The sequence below is a fragment of the Canis aureus genome, chromosome 18 (assembly GCF_053574225.1).
Source record: "Canis aureus isolate CA01 chromosome 18, VMU_Caureus_v.1.0, whole genome shotgun sequence".
Lineage (NCBI taxonomy): Eukaryota > Metazoa > Chordata > Mammalia > Carnivora > Canidae > Canis > Canis aureus.
Genome location: NC_135628.1, coordinates 44,824,836 through 44,850,744, shown reverse-complemented (window position 1 = coordinate 44,850,744; position 25,909 = coordinate 44,824,836). Strand labels below are relative to the sequence as shown.

Here is a 25,909-nt window from a genome sequence, read left to right as displayed (position 1 = left end):
GTGACTGATTTCTCTCCAGGGTCCATTGCTACATTATAAATATGTGTGACATATTTGACATCATATGACAAATGATGACAAACATATCATTGTTGGGTAATCAAGAAAGTGACACCTCCAAAGAAAGAAGAAGGGAAGAGAGGGAATGGAGAAGAATCAAAAAATAAGGAAAAGGAGGAAGAGGAAAAAACAGAAGGAGGATAAAAAGAGATATGGAGAGTAAATTTCGAATTTGTTAATTGATAAATACATATGGTAAAAGGTGAGATACAGATATTGAATTTCCTCTTTGGAAAGTTGTTAAATATGTATGGCAAAATTTCTTGGGTAATTTCTAAATGACAGAAGTAAAGAACACAACTTTTGAACAGGTAGAAAATAAAAACTGAATAAACAAAAACAAATTGATATGTGAGCAGTGTAGGTGGTATTGCTCTGTGCTTTGCAGCAAGCTGCATTTTTGTCTTCTGAGTCATCCGGGGTTGGCTGACTTTTCTCCTGATTCTAACATGACCCACTGTTACAGTGAACAGGCCATTCCAGGCCCTTCCTCCTGGAGGATCCAGAGAACTTCCAGAAGCAGAAGGCTACTCTACTGCTCTAAAAAGGAGTGGATCTTTTCAGCCATGAAGCTTATTGTTGAACCGTTTTTTTTTTTTTTTTTTAGATTTTATTTATTCATGAGAGACACAGAAAGAGAGAGGCAGAGGGAGAAGCAGGCTCCATGCAGGGAACCTGATGCACGGACTCTATCTGGAGCCTCTAGGATCATGCCCTGGGCTGAAGGCGACACTAAACCACTGAGCCACCCAGGCTGCCCATGTACCTCTTCTTAGGTGTGGCGCTGACTCTGCTCTCTGTCTTTATTGGACTAATAGAATCTCTGGGGTGCTTAGTGGAAAGCCCATTGCCTGGGAGCTCCTGGACCACCAAAGGTCAACTACCTAGCACAGAGCCCCCAAGCATGTTCCAGATCATCCATCTAGAAGGGTGTGGATAAGATCTCCTTCCACCAGCTATTACCTTGGGTCACTGCCCTAAGCATGTCCAGCCAGGTATCAAGCTCCTGGGCAGCCCAGCTCAGAGCATCAGTGTTATCAGAACTGTTAACAGGCCCTTGAAGGGCCTCTCCATCTGGTTGCTCCTTGTCCTGGAGAGAGCCTGTATATTTTTTTTTTTTTTTTAAATATTCTACGTATTATTTGAGACACACACACACAAAGATAGCGACAGAGATAACAAGAAAGAGGAAGCTTTCTCTCTCTCTCTAAAATAAATAAATATTTTTTAAAAATAAATGAATTATAATGGCAAATATGAAATATTTAGAACTGTATGATATTAAAAACATGGCATACCAAAACCTGTGAGAAGTCATTCAAATCATCATTAGAAGAAAGTTAGCATCTTGAAATATTTGTGGCAAAAAGGAAAACAGGCTATGAATTAATGATACAAGCAACCAAATTTAATAGTTTGAAGAGAAATAACAGAATAAATGCCCCCAAAGGATAAGAAATGTTATAAAAGTACACATTAGTGAGCTAGGGGAAAAAAGTTGATTCTTTTTAGAAAGAATAATAAAATAGACATCTGTTAAGAATGATCAAGAAAAGAAAATGAAAGAAGGTACAAATAATATTAGGAGAAATGGCATATATTTTACTTATAGATATAGAAAGGATTAAAAAGATATGAAGCTATGAAGAACTATGATATACAATAAATTTGAAAACTTAAATGAAATTAATAAACTGTAGAAAAATATACTTATAAAATTCATATAAGAATGCAAAACCTGAATAGTCAATGACATTTAAAGACCTTGAATCTTCCTATTGGAAAAAAAATCAAGCCCATATGATTTTACAGTCAACTTTCAAGGATCAACTATTTCCTGAAAATTAAAAAAAAAGATAAAGCCCCTAAACTCACTCTATTATACCAAAGTGAAAAGATAATGTAAACAAGACTAAAGACACAAGCCATCTCACCAATAAGTACAGATTTAAAAAAACATCCCAGAGGCCCCTGGCTGCCTCAGTTGGTAGAACATGGAACTCTTGATCTCCTGGGTTATAAGTTTGAACCCCACATTGGGTATAGAAATGACTTTAAAATCTTTTTTTTTTTAAGATTTTATTTATTTATTCATAAGAGACACAGAGAGAGAGAGCAAGGTAGAGACACAGGCAGAGGGAGAAGCAGGCTCCATGAAAGGAGCCCGACATGGGACTCGATCCCATGTTTCCAGGATCACGCCCTGGGCTGAAGGCGGCACTAAACCGCTGAGCCACGCGGGCTGCCAGATTTTAAAATCTTAAAGAGAAAAAAATCCTAAACAAAATATTAGCAAACCAAATTTAGCAGGATTTATAAAAACACACATCAGTGTCAAGTACAAATACCACAATAGAAAAATGAGCAAAGGGCAGCCCTGGTGGCGCAGCGGTTTAGCGCCGCCTGCAGCCTGGGGTGCAATCCTGGAGACCCGGGATCGAGTCCCACGTCAGGCATCCTGTATGGAGCCTGTTTCTCTCTCTGCTTGTGTCTCTGCCTGTGTTTCTGCCTCTCTCTCTCTCTCTCTCTGTGTGTGTGTGTGTCTCTATGAATAAATAAAAAAAATCTTTAGAAAAAAAAAAAAGAAAAATGAGCAAAAACCTTAAAGAGGCATTTCACAAATGAGAAAGCATATTGAATGAATGCATAAGATATTCATAACCTCACTATAAGGGAAGAGCAAATTAAGATCACAATCAGATATGAACTAATACTAACCAGGATGTAAAAATAAAGAAGTCTAACAATATCAATCAAGTACTGGTAAACATATAAAGTATATTAGAGTCTTCCAGAAACACATTGGAAAAAAATACATATATACATGTAACTTTATATATTGAAAGAGATTTATTATAAAGAATTACCTCATGTGATTATGGAGGCTGGTAAGTCTTATGATCGGCCTCCTACAAGCTGGTGACCCAGGAAATCTGGTGGTATAGTTTCAGTCCAAGTCCAAAGCCCTGAGAATCGTTGGGGTTAGTCTGAATCCAAGGGAAAGAAAAAAAAAAAAAAAACATGTGTCATCTCAATCTGTCAGGAAGAGAGAGCAAATTCTCCCTCACTAGGCTTTTTTGTTCTATTTAGGCCCCCAAGAGATCTCCACCAGCTCTGAAGAAGGCAACCTTCTTTGCTGTTTACCAATTCAAATGCTAATCTAAGAACTCTCTAGAATATACTCACCCAGAAATTCCATTTAACGAAATATCTGGGTATCCAATGTCCCAGTCAAGTTTAATCATATAGTTAACCATCACATGAAGTAACAGAGACTCTTATACAGCTAAGAGAAGCATAAATTTGTTCAATTATTTCAGAACACACGTTGGCACTATCTTCTAAGTTTGAACAAGCACATAGGCTAGAATAAGTGTTTTCAATCTAGGAATATATCTTGAAGAAAGTCTTACATGTGGGTACCAAGAGACATACACTAGAATGGAATTTTCTTAGTAGCACTGCTCATAAGAGCAGAAAACATGGAAACAATCAAAATAACCATTAACAGGAGAATGGATAAACTAACTCATATGATATGTTCTCATACTGGGATGTTATTTAGTAGTGAAAGTGAATAGACTCCAGCTATACTCTTTATAGATGAGAAAATGCGCATAGAACACCAATTTTATAAATTTTAAAGACAAGCAAAATGAAACCATATGTTCTTCACAAATACATATATATGATAAAGTAATTTTACTAGTAAGAAAGTGGTTAACAAGAAATTCAGGTGAATAGTTGGGCTTGGATATACAAGGGAATGAGATCTAGAAAGAATGTATAAAGAGCTTCAGTGAATGATTCACTGGTTATTTATGATTCTAACATATATATGTTAGGTATATTCTTTTCTACTATCTAATAATGGATAATAAAAGTGTTGCAAAAGTGACAGTGATATATTTCAATACAGAAAGACAAAACTTGCTGAGTGGTCACAATGATTTGAGATGAAAACAAAAGAGAATTATGTTTTTAGCTTGCCTACTTTGTGGGGGTGATCATAACAAATATGAAAGATGGAAAGGAAGACAATTAGTGGGGAGGATAAATTTGATTTATATTTACTGCATAAGAATTGGTTTTGAATTTTCTGAAGTATCTAAAATTTAGCTGGAAATATAAGCTTAGAGGTCTCTACTTTGACAGAAAATTAATTACTGCTTTGAGAATACACATTGATAAAATATAGTTGAAATGAAGATGGAGAACTATGCCCAAATATAGGAGGAGTCTGTGAACTGCAAATGGAATCAATGAAGGAAGACAAAGAACATGCAGTCTACACAAGCTCTAGAGTAGTAAAATGTCACAGAACCAAAAGGAGGATGCATGGTCTGAACATCTGTGTCCCTCCCAAAATTCAAATGTTGAAGGCCTAACCCCCAAAGGTGAAGGCATTAGGTAGTCGGGCTTTGAAGAAGTGCTTAAGTCATGAGGGCAGAATCCTTATGAAAGGGATTAGTGTTATAAAACAGGATCTAGAAAGATCCCTACTGCCTTTGGCCATGTGAGGACACAGTTAAGAATTAGGCAGTCCGCAAGCCAGAAGAGAGTCTTCATTAGAACCACACTATGGGGGATCCCTGGGTGGCTCAGCAGTTTGATGCCTGCCTTCAGCCCAGGGCGTGATCCTGGAGACCTGGGATCAAGTCCCATGTTGGGCTCTCTGCATGGGGCTTGCTTCTCCCTCTGCCTGTGTGTCTGCCTCTGTGTGTGTGTGTGTGTGTGTGTGTGTGTGTGTGTGTGTGTTTCTCATGAATAAATAAATAAAATATTAACAAAAAAAAAAACACACACATTATGCTGGCACCCTGATCTTGGACTTCCAGTCTTCAGAACTGTGAGAAATAAGTTTCTGTTGTTTACAAGTTACCCAGTCTTTGCTATTTTGCTATGGCAGCCCAAACAGACTAAAACAGAGAATATAATTCAAGAACCAGAAGACTGAAGTTGGTCAAACACTTTAGAGAAGGCTAGGAGAATTGGGTCTTGAAATATGATTTTTCATCTGGCAAAAAAGAAGGTGCAGTGGTAAAACTAAAAAACACACAATACATTTTAAAATAGCTATGATAAATTCATGTAGAAGTTTAGTTTTAACAGTGTCTGTAAGTTAACTAATCCATCTAATTTATCTAATTATCATCATACCCAAACAAAATCTCTAACTAGGCAGATATGTTTTCCAAGCCATGCATTATTTTAATTAAAATCATCATTACTACCTGCAGTTTATTCATCACCATCCTATCATGATGATCCTATTGCCAGCACATCCCCATTGTCCCTAGACGATCTTTGAGTGATATCGTAGAGCATCTTTGAGTGATATCGTAAAGCATGTCTCCCTTTCTGTCACTTCAGGTCCTCACCTACTTCAAAGTCCCTTCTATTTAATTCAATTCTGCAATTAGGTGATCATTTTCACTATGTTGCTTGGCATCTATTCATATTTGTCCTTGACACTTATACTACCTATGTTGTCTTTTTTCTGAAAATGTGTAATCTTCTCTACTAGTTTATAAAAGTACTATCTTTATTTCATGTTTTTCTAGTGACTGGCATATAATACAATGAGCACTCAATAAATATTTTTAGCTGATTTCTCCTTCTTATCTATAATAATTCCCTCCACGTAGGAAGATTTGTCAGCTTTCCACAAGGCACACCGAAGTCTTTTGGAACTCTAGTATTGCCTGGTTTAGTCATTCCCCCCAACCCACCATGCTTCCTACCTTCCAGTCACTTAGTTGCAGTTCTGTCACACACGTGTTTAACCCATTTCTCCTTTGTAAAGCATTCTTCTCCAAGAAATACTGCCATCATCACACCCCACAGAATTTAGAAGAGCACTCCACACACAGCAGGGACATGTTGACTAATGCTGAATACTTACAAAGAGAATAATTTTTCAATTCATTGATTTTCTGATTCATTATAATGAAAGACATTAATTTTAAACATCTACAATTGCAATTGCCTCTAGTAAACCTTAATAACAGCGTATTTATCAAAATGTGATTCAATGACCTCGGGGAAAAAGACCAGGAAATGAAGTTGAAACAAATAAGTACCCTGCAGAGAAAACAAGCGCTACTTGACTGTGACTAATTGAAAGGAAAGAAGGCATAATTTTTTCAGGAACACAGAGACAAAGATGAACAAAATATTGTCTCTAGAGGCAAGAGAAAAAGAAAAAGTTCAGGACAGAAGTTGAAAAAAAAATCATTAATCCTTACCCCTACCAAAAAATTAGTAGAAAATATTTTGTTGAAATTGTTTAAGAAGAATACGAAATAAAAGTGTATCTTAGGTTTACTTTATCTTTATTTTAACTGAAACATAGAAAGTGTATAAATATCATGCATTCCAGGATCTTAATTTTACCTCTTTGCATTATTTTGTAGTGGTTGCTTTAAGGATCACAATATATATTCTTAACTTTTCACAGCAAAGTTAAGGTTAATGTTAAATCAATTCATATTAAATGTAGAAATCTTGCAAAGTATGAGTTCATTTACTCATCTTTGCATCTTTTTTGCTAAAGTTGTCAAATGTATTACATCTACATACATTATAAACCTCATGATATAATGTTATAATTTCCAGTGCTCTTCATTTCTCCTCCTTCTGTGAAGATCTGAATTTCCATTTGTTTTTATTTCTCTTTAGCCTGAAGAACTTAGTATTTCTTGTAGATCATGCCCACTGTCAACATATTCTTTTAATTTTATCTGAAGATGTATTTGATTTCACCTTTATTCTTATAAGATCATTTTCACTAGATGTAGAGTTTCTGAGATGATATGATTTTGTTCCCTTCTTCCCTCCAGCACTTTAAGGATGATATTCCACTTTCTTTTAGTCTCTATTATTTTTATGATGAGAAGTTGCCAATCATTCAAAACACAGTCTCCTTGTATGCAATGCATCATTATTTTCTGACAGATTTCAAAATATTTTTACTTTTCTAAAATATAACAGGGATGCCTGGGTGGCTCAACGGTTAAGTGTCTGCCTTTGGCTCAGGGCATGATCCCAGAGTCCCGGGATCGAGTCCCACACCCAGCTTCCTGTGTGGAGCCTGCCTCTCCCTCTGCCTATGTCTCTGCCTCTCTCTGTGTCTCTCTCATGAATAAATAAATAAAATCTTTAAAAATAAAAAATAATTTGATGATAATGTGTCTAGGTGTATATAATGCAGCTCGGATGCTAATTACCCAGATTTAAGTCAGATTTCACAAGTCAAAGGCACAATCCTCACCTCACTTCAGAAATTAGCTACAGGGTTCCAGGCCACCCATGCTTCTGAACAACTAGCTATAAATTTAAGGGTTTCCATTACCCCCTAAAATCCTATAATTCACCAGAATGACTCATAGAACTCAGGAAAGCACTGTCAATAATTGTGGTTTTATTATAAAGGATATAAATTAGGACTAAGTAAAGAGTCTCAAAAAGTAAGATCTCAAACAGTCCCCAAAGCAAAGCTTTTGTGTCCTCTGAACATCTCACCTTCCAGGTATACTAGGTCTAATTACCAATCAGGGAATATCACCTTAGTCCTCAGAGTTTTACTGGAGTTTCATTACATAAGCATGAGTAATTAAATCACTGGCCACATGATTGAGTTCAATCTACAGTCTACCTTGCCCTCACCAGATGTTGGGTTCACATCACCTAATTCAAAGCCCCAACCCTATAAATTACATGGTTAGTCATTCAGTATGGCCAGCCCTATCCTCAGTCATCTCATTAGTTTAAACTCACATGTGGTCCTAGGCCCCCATCATAAATAACAAAAGTATTCCTGTCATTCCAATAAATTCCAAAGATTTAGAGGTTAGGAACCAGAAACAAAGGCCAGACATTCTTCAGAACAGTATGGTTTTCTTTGTATTTATCCTCTTTGGGTTTGTTCTGCTTCTTGAATGTATAAATTTATATCTTTCACTAAATTTGGAAAATATTCAGCCATGTTTTCCTTAGATAGTTTCTACCCATTATTCCTCTCTCCCATTCTTCTTCTGGAACTCTAATTACATATATCTAAGACTTTGGTCCTTGAGGCCTCACTTATGTTCACTTCAACATTATTTGTGTTCTTCAGATTAGATTCAAGTTCTATTGATTTACCTTCAAGATTGCTAACTCTGTTTTGTCATCTGTGTTCTGCTATTAGGTTTATCTGGTGAATTTTTATTTTAGGTAATACATTTTTTTTTTTTTTAGATCTGGAATTTCCATTTGTTTCTTTTTTTTAGTTTCTATTTCTCTCCTAAATTTCATATATTTCATTCATGATGCATATATTTTCTTTTATGTCCTTGAATACATTTATAATAATCACTTTCAATATTTGTCTGCTAATTTCAACATCTGGGGTATCTCTGAGTTCATCTCTATTGATTGTTTTTTCTCTCAAAAATGTGTTACATTTTTATACTTTCAATAGCTAAGGAATGTTAGATTTTTTGGTTTTGTTTGGTTAGCTTGCAACTGAATTAACTGGGCTCAAGAATCAGGTTAGTTATTTTAGATAGGGCTTGGCCTCTTAAAGTTTGTCCCGTTTAGGCACTATTCAAGAGTAACAAGAGATTTATAAAAAGAATTTAAAGATTCCTTTCTCTGGGTCCCTCTTTCCTTTGATTTCCCTTTTAATTTCTAGCAACTGTACTTATCCCAAACTCTGTTCTCTTACTCTTCAAGCCAGGAAAACTTCAAACCAAAAAACCTGTTTTGTGTCAGACTTTTGCCAAGTTGCAGGGAGCAGACTAAAGCTTGCCCTCATGCCAGAAACTAAAAACAGAATTCTGAGTACCTCTTTTCTTACAAATATCAATTGTCTCCATATTCCACTTACTTTTGGTCATTCTCCAATGTCTTCAGATAGTTGTTCTTTATCATTCAGTTAGAGATTATCTTTGTTACATGTAGGAGCATCAGTCTGACAAGAACAACTCATGCCAGCACTCCCTATGGCCCTTACTTTGTAGGTTAAGAAAACAGAAACAGAGGTGTTTCCTTGTCTATTGGAATTGAGGTTTGCCACTATGAGAGTTGGGTTGTGGCAAGATAGAGGTTATAGTGCAATTTCCATAAGCATAGTAAATATCACTAGTTTGAATTCATTGGAGTGATACCCAATGTTAGTCAAAATTCTATACTATAAAATATTATAAAATAAATGTTAAAATTTTTCATTACATTTTAAGGAGTTTGCTAGCAAAATGCTAAACATGGACGTTCCTAAAAGATGTGTTTTATTAAGTATATTAAAACTGAAATTAGGGCAGCCTGAGTGGCTCAGCGGTTTAGCGCCGCCTTCAGCCCAGGGCCTGATCCTGGAGACGGGATCCCGCCGTCGGGCTCCCTGCATGGAGCCTGCTTCTCCCTCTGCCTGTGTCTCTGCCTCTCATTCTCTCTCTGTCTGTGTCTCTCATGAATGGATAAATAAAATCTTTTAAAATAAAAACTAAAAATAAAACTGAAATTAGCATTCACATTTATATGCAAACAGATATCTAATATGAATGTTTATTTCAAAAGTTAAAATAATGTATACAGGGGAGCCTGGATGGCTCAGTTGGTTAAGCACTAAGCCTTCAGCTCAGGTCATGATCCCTGGGATAGAGCCCCCACAATGGGCTACCTCCTCAGCAGTCAGTCTGCTTCTCCCTCTCCCTCAGCTCCTCCCTCTGTTCATGTTCTCTTTCTCTAATAAAAAAAAAATCTTTTTTTTTAAAGATTTTATTTATTTATTTCTGAGAATACACAGAGAAGGGAGAGAGAAGCAGAGACACAGGCAGAGGGAGAAGCAGGCGCCATGCAAGGAACCTGACATGGGACTCGATCCCAGGTCTCCAGGATCAGGCCCTGGGCCGAAGGCGGCGCTAAACCACTTGAGCCACCAGGGCTGCCCCTAATAAAAAAAATCTTAAAAAAAAAATAACATCTACAAAAACAATTATTACTTTTCTGGATCATAGAATTTAGGGTGTTTTTTTTCTTTTGTTTAAATATTTTGAGCTATATTGCTTTGTAATAAGAAAAAAGAGTTATTTTCAAATGGAATGCATTCTAAAGGTATTTTATTCATACTAAAACATTGTAATTTAAAAAATATTATTATTATTATTATTTTAGGTAGGCTCCTTGCCTAACATGGGGCTTGAATTCAGAACCTCAGGATTGAGAGTTGCATGCTCTACTGACTAAGCCAACCAAACACTCCTAAAGCATTGTAAAGTTCTGTCCATTTTTTTCTTCATAGACTGTGTGGTTAATATTCCAACCAAATCACTAGAAATTCTAAGTTATTATGGGTTCCATTGAAAATACTACTAAAATTAAAGTAAATATCTGAGATATTTGTAATTAAGTGCCTCATAAACTTATGTCCTAATACTATAAAGTCTTTAAGCAGTAAAAGAATTTAAAAGCTTAATTTTTAAAGGAAAAAATGTTATACATAAAAAAATATTCAGAATGTAAAAGTAAGCAGATGTTTTGAAAGCAAAGATCCGCATTAGTAGTGAAATTTTAACCTTCTATTTGTACATAAAAGTCAGCAATGATTTCTAGATTTTGAAGAAAAATTTAGGCTTTACCTTTCTTCCCATGAAGAGAATATTTTTTGAGCTTTATGAATACTGTCACGTGTAAGTTCGAGCCCCACATTGGGGTATAAAGATGACTTAAAAATTAAAAAAAAAGAAAAATCTTTAAAAAAGAATTCCTGTCACAGGTTAGCTTCTTCAGGAAGCAGGTGGTGTGATAACATTTTGAGGGTAGTATATTTGTTAAGGAGTGCTTTTGGGATCAACACCTGTAGGATGGAAGGAAAGGAAGCAGGATTGAGTGAACGCATAAGTTGTGCTGTTATACATTTCCAATGAAGTTCTCAGTGAATTCCACGGGAAGTGCTAAAGCTGAAATGGCCCACTGGAGTTACCCACGTTATGTCAAATTGGTAAGCCATTTTATCCTTTCCTCTGTTAGTCATTGGAAGACCATGCCTGGATGGATAAAACCTTGGGCAAAATGGTCTTTGTGGCTGAGACAATCCTTGAAGGGGCCTACCACCAAAGGCTATTTGTGGACATCACTCTCAGCAGGTGAGGCAATGTGTCCTTCCTTGAAGGGCTCCTGGTCCTACATCTCCACATTTATCACAATTATGAAATTTCCTTTCTATTTTAAAATTTAACTCAGTGCTACGTTCAGTATGAAACAAATAAATCTATGCCCATATTTTTTTTTCTATGCCCATATTTAAGGAAAATTGGAAATCTGGATTATCTACCAGCATGATAGGGTATAGAATTCTGGGCAGTAAAGGGTTCATTTGTTAAATTTTTTTTTTAAGATTTTATTTATTTATTCATGAGAGACACAGAGAGAGAAAAAAGCAGAGACACAGGCGGAGGGAGAAGCAGGGGGAGGGAGAAGCAGGCTCCATGCAGGGAGCCCGACGTGGGACCCGATCCCGGATCTCCAGGATCACACCCAGGGCTGCAGATGGCACTAAACCGCAGCGCCACCGGGGCTGCCCTCATTTGTGAAATGTTTGAAACATAATTATTTTAACTAAAAATGAGAGACATGAGAAGTAGATGGGATTATCTGGCAAAATATCTAAGAAAGTACAAATACTGCATAAGAATAAAATAATCTTCAGGAACCACACTTTGCTGCTAAATTTCTTTAGAATTCTAAGAGGTGAAAATCGAGTGCATCAACCAATATGCTAGGCAGTGAAGCTTCTGTACTCTGAGGGTTGCAGCTAACCTTTGTGCATCCTCTGCGTAGGTCCACAGTGCAGAAGCAAGAGAAGGCTGTACGTTAGGAACCACAGAGAAAAGGAAGAAGAATGCAAAATAATAAACACAAGGCCCAGCAACAGAAAAAGATGTCAGGCATAAAGAACTGTTCTGCAAAGTCAAAAGGCTATGCAACATAACATGAATACAACCTTTATTTGAATTAGATTAGGTCGTCTGGTACTCCACATGACCCAGACTAGATACACATTCAGTAGGCAGTATTGCAAGTCTTCTGACAGGAAATGCCAAGGGGAGGGACTGCTTTCTAAAGAAACAACACACCTTGAAAACCTTCTTAGCCCCGAACATCATTCCTCTTAATACTCTCTAACACTGTAGTTATTCCCAGAAACTCTAATTATTTTCCACTACGAGTTCCCTGCTTCCCAAAACTTCTCTTACAGTTTCCTCATATGCCCATTCTTTCCACCTTCTTTCTTTCTTCTGTAGCTTTTTTTCTTACTTTTTTTTAAAGATTTTATTTATTGAGACACACACAGAGAGAGAGAGAGAGAGAGAGGCAGAGACATAGGCAGAGGGAAAAGCAGGCTCCATGCAGGGAGCTTGATGTGGGACTCTATCTTGGGACTCCAGGAACACGCCCTGGGCTAAAGGCAGGTGCTAAAGAGCTGATCCATCCAGGCATCCCTCTTCTGTAGCTTTTTATTATGTAGCTTCACATAGGCTTTCTGGTTTCATTTGTTTTACCTTATTTATTTATTTAAATCTACACTTGAATTTAGGAGACCAAATGATAGCCCCGAGGGACCCCCCCAAAAAAAAAATCCTTTCTCTTATGTGTAAGTGGATGTTCAAGGTGAAAAAGGAGACCACTAATGTTCATAATTCAGTAATTATGACTTCCCCATGCAATTTATCTCTACTGCACTAGTAAGAATAGTACACTGTATTTTGGAGTTTCTTTATTAGATGTGGTGGATTTTGTTATGGGTGATTGGGATCTAGATCCATTTGTGAATTCTGAAATAATAAATACAGAGAAGTTTTCTGGAACTATCTTATAGACTACAACTATCAGGTTCCTCTAAACTCTGCTGGGTGGAGATAAAGAACAACTTGATGCTTAGTCCTTTTTCAGATTAGAGGAAATATGCTTTAAAACCCATATCTTATGTTAACTTTTAGCTAGAATCCCTGAGTAACATAGCACATTCAACTCCCTACATCTAGTTGTTTGGGGGAGTTACCATCTAAAAGACCTACAGTGGATTGTATAGCAAGAACACAGCCAGTAAAAAAATAAAAGATGGCTAATTGGGGATTACTATGGACCAGCCAACATCATGGTGAATTTAAGGGTAGAAAAACCAAGAAGTTTTAGGTTCAGAGGTTTAGATATTTATTATAAAGGTGGACCATTTTCCTACAGGGAATGATTATAGAAAGAATGAATGCTGGCTTAGTAGGCATCTGAGAGAACATTGGAAAATGGAATTACAGATTATTGCCATTTCTAATCATTGTGATTCTAAACAATATAGATTCACACACTTCATTCAACAAGTATTTGACGAGCCTTCCTCATCAGGTGCTGAGCTAGGTCTTGGAGTTGCAGTGGTAAACAAGTAGACAAGGCCATAGGGAAGGGAGACAGGCAACAAACAAGTAAGCAAATATGTAAATAAAAGGGATTGTTGCAGATAGTGGCAAGTGTTACAGAGATAATAGAATAGAAAGCGACTGAGAGGAGGGTGCTATTTTGGACATGGCAGTTCCAGAAGATACCTCTGAAAAGATGACATTTTATGCTGGGGCCAAATGATAAGAGTTGGCCAAAAAAGATAAGAAGAGCTGGCTGTATTAGAACATGCCAAACAGAGGGAACAGCTAGCAAAATGGCATTAATATGGGTTTCCGTTAGGTGTATTCAAGAGAGTATCACAAACTGTCAGGGGCCAAGTTATATGGTACCTTAAAACTTTGGATTTTACTATCATTGCAATGGGCAGATACTGGTGAATTTTAAGCTAGAAAAGAAAATTATCCGATTTACATTTTAAAGTCTCCCACAGACCACTCTGTGGAGCATGGATCAAAGGGGTCAAGGGTAGAAGTAGCATTATCAATGGCTTTTACTACAGTCTGAAGAAGGTAAATAGGGATAAAAGTGAAAGTGGTGAGAGGTTATAGGAATCGGGAAATATTTAGGAGATTTGGTCAAACAGATTCACTGGTGGATTGGATGTGAGATGCCAGGAAGAGTGGAAGCAAGATTGACTGAGTGTTTTGGCTTTATCAGTCATGTGAATGATAATGCTAATAACCAAGATAGGGATGACTGAGAAAAGATTATGTTATGGAAGTTGTGGGAAGGAGGTACAAAAATGCTCTATGCTTACATGGATGGGCTTTGCAGAAAGATCCTTGAATGCCCTTAAATGGAATGAAACTTTTGTAGATGTGTTCACACAGACTTTAAGTGGGAGTATGCAAAAATTTTGTTAAATCCTTTAGAGAATTTAAAAAGATAACTTTGGAAAGTAAAGTTAGGCACTTCTTAACATCTTGCTGTCTGGCTTTTCTTTTTCTTTTTCCTTTCCTTTCTGTTTACAATTATGTGAAAGCAGAGAAGAAAGATTAAGTTGTTATTAAAGAATTTAAAATATATGTAAAGAAAAAGACATATCTTGAGAGTTAGTCTTTTTAATTTAACTTCACTGAGAATATAAATGTATACAGAGTAGACTTTGTACTAAAAATACTTCTGAATTCCTTTTTAATTTCCTTGTTATCATCAAGATATTTTGGCATTCCTTGGTATAGGCTATGTTATTGCCCTCCTGGGCTCCCCTAAACAGACATCTTCTTTGCCATGTCCAAGAGACATCTTTTACCTTGAGTTTTTTGAGCTCTTCTACTGAGGAATAACTAAGAGTATCTCTTGTAATCCTTTCCATAAACAGGCATTGTATTAGGATTGAATCAGGAAAAAAAAAACCACTATGAATATAGTATGGAATAAGGGATTTATTATCAGTATTGGAATTAACACAAATATGAGAGAAGCTGAGGAAAGAAAGATCTGAATGTGAATAGTTGGGAGGATTAGAGAAAAATCACTTAAAATGGACCACAACAGAAGGTATGAAAAGGTTGTGGAAAAAAGAAAAGAAAAGAAAAGAAAAGAAAAGAAAAGAAAAGAAAAGAAAAGAAAAGAAAAGAAAAGAAAAGAAAAGAAAAGAAAAGGTTGTGGAAGGCTGTTGGGGCCTAAAGTCATTGTAAATTAGCAGGTTAGAGAGTCTGGAAGAGAAGCTAGACAAACAGTAGGATAAAGCAAGAATACATTTTTCTTCCACAAGTACAAACTGGAACCAATACTGGTCATTCATTATGTCAAACACCAAGGAAGCAGACCTTAGACCTGTAGAAAAAGTTGCTGCTATTGACCATCTTACTATATATGCTAATAGGTCCAGAATTGGAAAAGCTAAAGGAGATCTCATGGGAGCTAGAGAAGCTATAGGCCTGGATACTAATCCATGTGAACAAGGTGAGCCAGCACATCAGTAACTACACACACACACACACACACACACACACACAAGCTCATGCATGTGCAAGTACACAAGCATGTACTGAGCAGTGTTGCCTAAAGCCCTGCATCAACTTCTGAGCTGCTGTTTCTCCCTTCCAAATCTCATGCAAATTTCTCTAGTGGCCAACTCTAAATTAAAACTACCAAAGAAATAAATTCTAAGAACTATTGTTACAGCTGAATCAACACAGTATGAAATTACCAGTCATGCTGTTCACCAAAATACCAAAAGAAAGAAGACAGTGATTCACCTCAACCGCAATTATGGCCCTAATTAAAAAGACATGAAGTGAGGCTGGATGTATTTGAGACTTATAAAATATGATGGGACAGGGATGCCTGTGTGGCTCAGCAGTTGAGCGCCGCCTTCAGCCCAGGGTATGATCCTGGAGTCCCGGGATTGAGTCCCACATTGGGCTTCCTGCATGGAGCCTGCTTCTCCCTCTGCCTGTGTGTCTCTGCCTCTCTCTGTGTTGCTCATGAATAAATAAATAAAATCTTTAGAAAAATTTTTAAATAAAAAATAAAATGTGATGGGACAAAATAACTCAGTGAATTCAACTTTCTGGTTCCAACCACCCTACAATTTCATCTGAAATTCTCAGACATGACTAGCATTTCCATAACAGTTTTTATAAATTTGGGCTACTGTTGTTAGTAAAATGTTGGCCTGGGTGGATCATAGCTATGACTCAGTCCTAATTCCTATGTGCCTATGTAAATAAAATGGGTCAAGATTATTCAATTTTATGTCCTCTCTAATTATGCTACAGTCCTTTATATCTAGTCTCACAGTAATGTTTTATAAGTAGTAATCTTTAATTTCTTGCTGCAACAGTTTAATATCTTAGAAGGAAATAATATGAAATTGGTGTACTTACTGTTTTCTTTCCTCTTTGAGCTATAATTTTCATACATGACAGATCTCATCTTCTTTTAACAAAATGTGTTTATCGGCTATAAATCACCATTTTTCCTTGATAAAAAAAACAGTACCTTTCATCTATGCGAGAATTTTCTTGTCAGAAGTTTTACATGGCAAGACAAATGATAATATTAACATTTTCTCTAAGGTATCTTTTCATATGAGAGATAATTTCCTTAATGAAGATATGCAATCATTCCTAACTGTTGGAGAGATAATTTACACAGTAGGCAAAGAGAAATCCAAATTTGAAATTAATGGCATACAAAGAACAGTTATCACAGTTCAAGATCAACCTGCAGAGGTTTACCTGAAGGATTATTAATTACTTTTCATTTCAGAAGGGGAAAGGAATGATAAAAGAGGTGGAAGATACCATCCCCAAATAAATATCAGTCATTACAATAGAAGAGTTGTAAAGAGAAAAAATTCATATTAACACAGTATTCAGTTCCCCATAATTAAATTATTAATGAACTAAGAAATGATAAAAGTTCATGCAGAGAATAGAAAATAACATTAATGTTTTAGTCAAATTCAATTCTAGCCCCAGCTTTCATATTTCTCAAAAAAAGGAGTATCTCAGAACATTGACAAGGTATAGCTGGCACATCAAGTTGAAGTAGAAGCTTCATACTAAAGTAAGGCACCAGATTCAACTTTAGATCTTTTTCTTTTTTCTTCTTATTATTTTTAATTCCAGTATGTATAATTAACATACAGTATTATATTAACTTTAGGAGCAAAATACAGTGAATAAATTCAGATTTTAAAGGAAATGATCACAAAATTCTTGGGTGTTCAGGTCCTTCATCTCCGAAGGGTAAGGAATAGGGGATACCTGTTCCCTTTCCTCACTTTTGATTGCATAGGCAGGGGCCCTCAAGAAGCCTACTGAGAAAGCACATTGTCTTATTCCTGTAGTGGTGAGGTTTAATGACTAGTTTGATTCCTGTCCAAGGAAACCAAGAAGTCAAGAGATTGGCTCACTAATTGCTGTGGTGCTAAGGGAGAAGAGTTCCTATTGTTTGGAGATTGGCCTGCACTCTCAAATTTGCCCAGGTCAAGTCTACATGAGGGCTTCCCATAGCTGGAGGTGGGCCTATATATTAAGAAGAACTCACCTTGGATTCAGTTCAATAGAGCTACTGAAAGCGATCAAGGGTCCATCCACAAGGATAGGATCTAAGTGAATCCCATATATCTAGAGGTAGCAAGGTTAGAAAGATCAAGGCAGCATTCAAACACAGATTCATCTACTAGGGAAGCAGAGGTGAGAGACCCCAGTGGTGAGACTCTTCCAAATACCTACAAAAGCATCCATGAAAGAATTAGCCCTAAATGTCTGCCAATCCCAGGAACTCACATCTAGCCCACCAAAGACAAGTTCAAGTAAAAATATTCTTATTATCTTTTTCTTCCTGCTTCTCATGCTCCAAATCTAGAATGGCCTGAAGCCAAGGTTAGCAAAATGGCACCTAAAATCAGGACTACCTGAAAAAAGGGGGGGGGGATGTATCTTTCAGTTAAGGGAAGAGTTTTGATTATTACACAAGAACCAACACTCTAATTTCTAAATCCAGACTGTTTGGGGGCCTTTTAAGGAATGGTTATTATCTAAGAGAGAGTAGAAAACCTTGGGGCTAGGGGCTCCTGGGTGGCTCATTTGATTAAGCCTCCAACTCCTGGTTTCAGCTAAAGTCATGATCTTAGGGTCTTGATATCAAGCCCCACGCAGGGCTTCCTGCTTAGTGGGGAGCCTCTCTCACTCTCCCCGTGACTTTCCCCCAACTCATACTCTCTAATAATAAATAAATAAATATTTTTAAAAAGAAGAAGAAAAGAAAACCTTGGAACTCAAATTTAATGGTGGGGGAAAAGATCTAAAGATCTTGAAAAGATCTAAAGACATAATGGGAAACAAACAAAAACATGTTTTATTAGGTCTTATGGTTAGGGCTTATTCAATGTAAAAGTAATTTTTAAAAAATCACTCACGCATAAGCCTTATACTAATTCTACCCTATAAGGCTTGTGAGAGTAAACAACTTATTCTTTACTTGCCCTACATATAGACTCATCCTTTCTATTGTTCAATTACTGCCACTTCATTTTTACTCATTAGAAAATTTCTTAGCATTCTGTTAGGTCAGGGGAGCCAATGTATAATTGCCAAACTTTATGGGTTTTTTTCCTCTCAGTTTTGTTAAATACTGGGGTTTGAGCCTTATTTTTCTTACTAATAATTATATAAAAGAATTACATAAAATGAGAAGCTTTATATTAACTTTTGATATCTTCTTTTTTTCCCCTCTTGTCTGTTAGCATTCAGTTTGGTTAACAAAAATTGGAGAATACCCCATAACTGTACTTGCCTCACTAACAGACATTTCCAGATTAAATAAAATATGCACTGAGAAAAGGACCTAAAGAGTACAATTTTATGAAATACTAACAACAGGGGATCCTTGGGTGGCTCAGCGGTTTAGTGCCTGCCTTCAGCCCAGGGTGTGATCCTGGAGACCCAGGATCAAGTCCCACATCGGGCTCCTTGCATGGAGCCTGCTTATCCCTCTGCCTGTGTCTCTGCCTCTCTCTCTCTCTCTCTGTGTCTCTCATGAATAAATAAATAAAATCTTAAAAAAAAAGAAAGAAATACTAACAAGAGAAATAAAGCTCTAGTAGGTTGAAGAGTCAAAGGGATATGGGGAAATAGATACCAGAAATGAATACTAAAATTTCTGGGAGCTCTACAGTAATCAAATGAGAAATTTAGTGCTGTTGGAAGAGTTAGATTGAATGAATAAATTAATTTAAAGTCCAATCAGAATTATTACAAATCAATTTTTAAAAATTATCTCTTTTAAGTGTGTATGGCCCTTAGGAAAGATTTTTTAAAACTACATATTTTTTATGTTCTATACAACTTTTGAACAAAATAAGTTCTTAGTAAATTTCACTTCTGTTCATACAACCATGTACTCTGGTAAATTATTTGTTTTTCACCTTCTCAGATTATAATCTCTGCCATGTATCCTACGTAGGCTAGATAATGGGTGCAATGTACACAAATGCTATTCCATTCCAAATGCTATTCCATTCTCTTACCATTTGTGGAGTGATAGTCTAACACACATGGAATGCTATTCCATTCCAAATGCTATTGCATTCTTATTGTGTGTGGATTGATAGTCTAACACACATGTATAGTGTGACAGCACTCCAGCCGGTCTTAAGGGTTAATTTGCTCCAAGTTAACATACTCCTTGCCTGCCCACTTAAGGCCCTTGATCTTTAAAAGTACTAGTTTGCCTTCTTTAATATTTACAGATCACTGGCCTTGGGAAATAAAGGACCAAAACTTCTTAGGCCACAGAGCCCAGTAAGTCTGTTTGAAGCTGCCGTGGCTTTTTGATTAGCCCAGCAATCTTTTAGCAAAATGTTGTTTTTTTTTTAAGGTCACACGAATTACTTTTCTGACTTCTGCATATCTATAGAGTTTACCCTCCTTTCCAAAAAGAACAGAGTACTGTTGCACAACCACCTCCTGGTGCCAAGGAATCAGAACCTCTTTTACAATTTCTGATTACCAAGATAGCTATGTAGCTGGCATCATTGAGTTTGCATGTAATCAAGAAGTGTCACAGACCACTGTGATCCTTTAATTAATTAAACCCATTTAAAAATCACTGGGCCAGGCAGAAACCTTGGAGTTGACCTTTGGACAAGTATCTATCTTCTCCCCAGATGGTTGGTCTCCTGAATAAAGTTCCTATTCCTTTCAAACCTAATTTCTTGAATAGTGGCCTTTTGAATGACAGGCAGCCAAACCTGGGTTTCAGTAACAATAGGACAATGACTTACATGTTCTTACAATACCTTTTTCTAGGAAAGCATATTCTAGATGATTAATTTATGATGAGATAGTAATAAAGACATAAAATAATGCATGAATATGTTAATATAAGCATTCATTTCCTTATTTTGAATTACTATTCAAATTATCTAAGAATTCTATTTTACTGTGGGTGGATATTGCTTTATGTACTAGAGTAACAAGCAACAAAGAAAATGGGCTAGGTAAATGAGAATCCTAAATACATTACTGAATTTCCTGCTGTATGAACATTCTTGCTTTGGACAGTCAGGAAGCAGCATTATCAGAGGTCCTTCTGATAATTCCACTGCCATTCTTATACCTGTAGATGATTACAAGAAAGCATTAAAAAGAGAGCAATCAATGACTCATGGTATAGTAGAAGCCCCTTAAAATACTTTTGTTCCTCTAGTAAAATTAATTAACAATGAGGGTCTTAAAAACATGATTTAACCAATTCTCAGGATTTCTACAAATATTTCTAAGAAAATAATTTTTAAAAAAAAGATTTTATTTATTTATTCATGAGAGACACGGCCGGGGGTGGGCGGGGAGGGCAGAGACATAGGCAGAGGGAGAAGCAGGTTCCCCATGGGGATCCACATCTGGGACTCGATCCTGGATCCTGGGATCATGACCTGAGCCTAAGGCAGCTGCCCAATCACTGAGCCACCCAGGCATCCCAGAAAATAACCTTTTGTTAACATTCTTCAAAGTAAAAACAAGGTGCATGAAGAACAAAGCAAAATCATATTCAATAGGAATAATTTCCTCTACTAACTATGAATTCAGGTTTCAGAAATATAATTTACTTCTTGCTTTGATTAACACAACTACTCTGCTTAATTATTCTTGCTTAGTTATTCCAATAGTGATGATAGTGTCCCAGCACATAGTTGAGTATGTGGGATAAATTAGGAACTAAGTAATTCTTACGTATATGAACAAACCATAAATCTCTAGGAAGAAAGACAATAAATCTACTCTTTCTTCATATAGGTTTTGTGTCAGGGTAATAATTATATGGCCTGAAAATACACTTTGACAATGCTGTATTTTTATCTAGAGATGAAGTTTAGCTGGTACAGGGCTCTCATTTGTTCAATCTATTTACCTTTTATTATCTAGGAGAACTTGATTTAATCACTGAGTGTAAGATCTGAATTAATAATCTCTTTCAAAGTGGTAACATTTTTAATGGTATGAAACTAAAAGAATTTGTGTTATTTTTGGAGATTATAAGGCTGACAAGTAAGAATAACTCTGTGCCCCACTTTAGGTGATTTGTCTATCATAGGAGTTAGCAATCTAGCCCCTGTGTTTTGTAAGAATAAGTTAACTAATTCTAATATATACTCAGGGAGTATATATTGAGTCTGCGGCCTGAGCCAAATGGTCCCTGCTAGGAAGTATTAAGGAGTATAAGATGTAGACGTCTAAACACTTGGAGATGACCACGTAGCCAGATTATTTTAAAAAAATAAAATGTTTCAAGATCGAGGTGGCAATGAGACATAAGAATGAAACTTTCAAGAAAGCAACTTTATAAATGTTCCCACGTGGAATATGGATATGATAGCTGGAACTACAGCAGTCATTCTGAGACTATGAGGGGGTTTTGAATACAGTGATATGATCAAATGCTTAAGTATAGGAAGGAAAAAACACCCCTGGAGATCATATGGATAAAGGGTTACAGAGAAGAAGAACTTTGGATTATATTTTCCCTATATATAAAAACTAGTGAAGCCTGATATCAATGTGTTATAGAATCAATAAAATAATTAAGGTTAGAATGAATCTTAAAGGAGCAATGTAAACTGCCACCCTCTGTTATACTGAGGGTATAGAAGCTTTCCTCTTTCCACATATTCCCCCACTGGAGGATCTCCCACACTAAAAACTTGAAATTCTTTTAGTAGAAGTTAGGGCCTTTTGTTCATTTCACAAATACATATAAAGACTAAAAGTAGATGCCCCGAGGAATCAATGCACTGAGTTAAAATCATGTCAGGTTATAAAATGCAGGTATCATATTCATGCCTGAGATCCAGTTTTGATGGGCACTGTGAGAGGAAAGCAGAAGGGTACTTAGTACCTGTAGTAAAAAGAAATTATAGTGTGTGTGTGCAGGGGAGTGGAGGGTGTGGATGCAAAAAAGAAAGGTTAAGAACATTACAAACAAACTATTATTCCAACATTTTGTCCTTGGGGTGGTTCTAGAAGAGGAAATGCAGAGAGAAAATATTCTGTTAGTAAATACTAGGAAATCCAATTTAATGATTACTTCTTGCTAAACCATAATATTCATAACAAAAACTATAGATGCAGAATAAGAGAACTGTAGATGCTAAAGAGTATCAGAAAGTTAATCTCATAGCAAATTTTGGGATAAAATATTTACCTCCTGAGTAACTATATTAATAGAGAGAAATGATATCAATAATATAAAACAATAAAAATGTTTGTATAGTTTGAGAGTAAAATATAGCAGTATATTTTCACTTTTGTGTTGTGAATGAGATTTCCTGCAAATTTGGGTACAGTTATTATCTTATAAAAAGAAACAGGCTTGGGATGCCTGGGTGGCTCAGCAGTTGAGCATCTGCCTTTGGCTAAGGGCGTGATCCCAGAGACCCTGGATCAAGTCCCACATCTGGCTCCCTGCATGGAGCCTGCTTCTCCCTCTGCCTGTGTCTCTGCCTCTCTCTCTGTGTGGTGTCTCTCATGAATAAACAAAATCTTAAAAAAAAAGAAAGAAAGAAAGAAAGAAAGAAGAAAGAAAGAAAGAAAGAAAGAAAGAAAGAAAGAAAGAAAGAAAGAAAGAGGCTCATTTATTTCCATGCTTACCCTCCTTTCCTACCCAGTTCCAAGTTCATCCTGGTTTAGGCCTGTGGTTGATGTCACAGGAAACATCTGCCTTAAGCAGATCTGAAATACCTGCCCATCCATCAAAAATCCTTTCCACTACCTTGCTATGGTAACTGAAAATTCCAGCAATAGTTATTTCTCCTCAATGAAGTAATCAGGAGCCATTTAGTAGGCAACTGCTTTTACTAGGAGTAACTTTATGCCAATTCCACCTAGAAACATATTGACACACTTAATTTGTCAGAATGGCTAGACAGTCCTTGGAAATGTCCTTGGCAAATAAGCTGTAGGCTGGCTAAGTCTTGATATGAGAGGGAGGGAAAAGAGGGACCTAAAGAGGGCTGCCACAGGAGAAAAAGCCACATTAGGAATTCATTTATGGGTTCTGGGAAATTAGTTTTTGGTGTAGAGGAGAAGGGGCAGGCATTTCAAGGAAGTTAGTGAATACCCAAGGGAGTGGTGGAAAATTGGTGGAAAATTGATGACTGTTTCATATAGAGACCCTTTAACTTAGTTACGTTGACATCTCTTGGACAGCAGAACCAAAAGCATGATAGACAAAAGGTAGGAATCTAATAGAAGGCGAGAAGACAAAAGATCAATTTAGATGACCCACAGAGCAGCTAAAAAGGTCAGACAGTTTTCATTTTAGTTTGATGACAAAAGTAAACAGCACAAAATCATAAAATGTTAGATTTTTAAATTAAACATTTGCTCATTTTATATTTAAAATAATAGCTATGCTAAAATATTTATCAAATTAAATGTAATGGGGTATTCCAAGATTATATTCTGGAACAGAAAAAGGTTGTAGTTGAAGAAGTAATGAGATCAAATAAAGTCTGTAGTTTATAGCATTGTGCCAACATAAATTCCTTAGTTTTGACAAACAGTTGTATGTTAACATTAGGGCAAGCTGAGTAAAGGGTACATGGGAACTCTTTGGGCTCTCTTTGTAACTTCTCTGTAAATTTAAATTCATTCCCCAAAAATGCTTATTAGATTTTATTAGAATAGCTCTAGTCTATACTAAAACACTTTTTTGAAACCAAATTGCGAGTTATGCCAATGGTTCATTTGGGCCTATCATGCTTATTCCACAAAATTCTCTAGTGCCACTGAGTGTAATATAGTTTGCCTACACTCTCATCTTTTGAGCAACCACGGAGAAGGCATTGTCTTCTCAACTACAGAGACAATGACAGGTTCACCCAATAATGACCAAGTCTGCATCAAGTCTGGATAACCTCGGGCCATTACACCTCCTGTTCATGTCTGCCACACATTTTACAGGCGACAGTTCACAGTTTCACGTTTCTTTTACTGCCTGATACCCGGAGCTGTAATAAATACCTCAGGCTCTGACTCTGTTTTGTCCAAGATAAATATACTTTCTCCTTGGTTTAGAGTACCTAATGTTCCTCTGGATTTTAGGATGTTTTAATACCATGTTCTCATTTATTTTTCATTTGCTGTTATCATCACATGTATAGATTACGGGAAAGAAAACAATTTTGGCTTGCGTCCACTGTTAAGGAAAAAATACTTAGAAAATAAACAAGTAGACTGGGCTTAACACTCTTCGGACAGCAAGAGACCAAGTAAAGATAATAATTTAAATGGCGGCATAGAGCGGCAGGACTAAGCATCTACAGACCAACAGCCTAACGTTCTCATGACTTCTCACAGGTTCATCGACAACCACAACTTTACTGACCGGCGGGGGAAGAGCGAGGTTCCGTAGCATCAAAGCAACAAGACAGGACAGGGATATTTTTCACATTTTGTATTTCTAAATAAACCCTTTCAAAAAAGGTGTGTGTGTGTGTAGAAGTATGAAAAGGATTCCAGAAATGAAGAGTCTGAGTGGTTAAGAAGGATCCCTGTAAAACTGGCCGCGCGGTGCACGGCTGCCAACTTGGCTGTGGACTTTTTAACCGCCCGACGCCTGAGGGAGAGGCGGGGGGCGGGGCGGCGGGGGGCGGCCGGGGGGGGGGGGGGCGGAGGTGGCCGCTCTCCGCGGGTGCTGCCCCGGCCGCCGCGGAAAGGTACGCTTTTTAATTCTCACAAAGGTGCGCTTTACAAGCGAGGTGGAGGAAGATCCTGGTCTCCCCGCCTCCACGAAGCTACCGTCTGGCCAACGGTTGACGACAAATGTCCTTCCCCACTAGACACCGTGAAGTTGTTACGGACCTCAGGTCCTGATATCTGTGTCCCAAGTTTTAAGTGCACGGCCTCCGAGCATTTACTAGAGATTACTCAGCCCGTGCGTGGACGAACAGGCTCTTTTGTTCGCACGTGAATTGGTGACTTTCGCGCGTCTTGTTTTCTGGTCTGTCGGCGGTTCTTCTGGTTTTTCTCCCCCTCGCTTCACCTAGTGAGGGCTGTGGCACTTTTGGTTTCCCCCGTTAGCGTCAGAATACCTGCAGTCTCCCGTGCCATCCCGTACAAAATGTTAATTCCGCAGGTATCCACGCCGCCCTCGACGGTCCGTTGCCACAGGGCGCCTCGGCACTTTTCGGTGATTTCCGCTGCTTCACGCCTACACAGAAACTTAGCTTTTCTCACCTCCCCTAAGGGACGCCGCTCGGCGCCTGCTCCTATCCGCGGGAGGTCACCATACAGCGCATGCGCCGTCCCTGCGGCTGCGGGCGAGGAAAAATAGTGTCGACCGCGCGTGGTGACGTAGAAATTCCGCGCGTTACCTGAATGTGTTCACCTTCCGCGGGCGTGAGTCCTGGCCTGTCGCAGTGATGGTGCACTGCAGTTGCGTGTGGTTCAGAAAG

The 25,909-nt window shown here is 37.3% G+C and overlaps 2 protein-coding genes and 1 long non-coding RNA gene across 4 annotated transcripts in view; 2 read left to right on the top strand and 1 right to left on the bottom strand.

Annotated features, from left to right (window-relative positions):
* On the top strand, nt 1-24,924 carry LOC144288957 (uncharacterized). Its single transcript, XR_013357019.1, has 3 exons — nt 1-262; nt 11,071-11,186; nt 24,813-24,924. It is a non-coding gene; the product is annotated as an uncharacterized LOC144288957 (long non-coding RNA).
* Nucleotides 1-25,785, bottom strand: part of FAM237B (family with sequence similarity 237 member B) — a 30,832-nt gene extending 5,047 nt beyond the window's left edge. The window contains exons 1-7 of the mRNA XM_077857046.1: nt 24,841-25,785; nt 20,482-20,574; nt 17,500-17,683; nt 16,332-16,426; nt 10,680-10,897; nt 5,805-5,960; nt 2,928-3,026 (exon numbers count right to left, since the gene is read on the bottom strand). The gene's annotated coding sequence lies outside the window, so the exon portion shown is untranslated. The remainder of the gene's footprint in view (nt 1-2,927; nt 3,027-5,804; nt 5,961-10,679; nt 10,898-16,331; nt 16,427-17,499; nt 17,684-20,481; nt 20,575-24,840) is intronic.
* GTPBP10 (GTP binding protein 10) overlaps nt 25,619-25,909 on the top strand; it is a 28,358-nt gene continuing 28,067 nt past the window's right edge. Inside the window, exon 1 of one of the 2 annotated variants that reach the window (XM_077857044.1) lies at nt 25,619-25,909. In XM_077857044.1, coding sequence (XP_077713170.1) covers nt 25,877-25,909 — 33 coding nt within the window. In that variant the 5' untranslated portion in view covers nt 25,619-25,876. The other variant, XM_077857043.1, reaches the window with a different exon arrangement.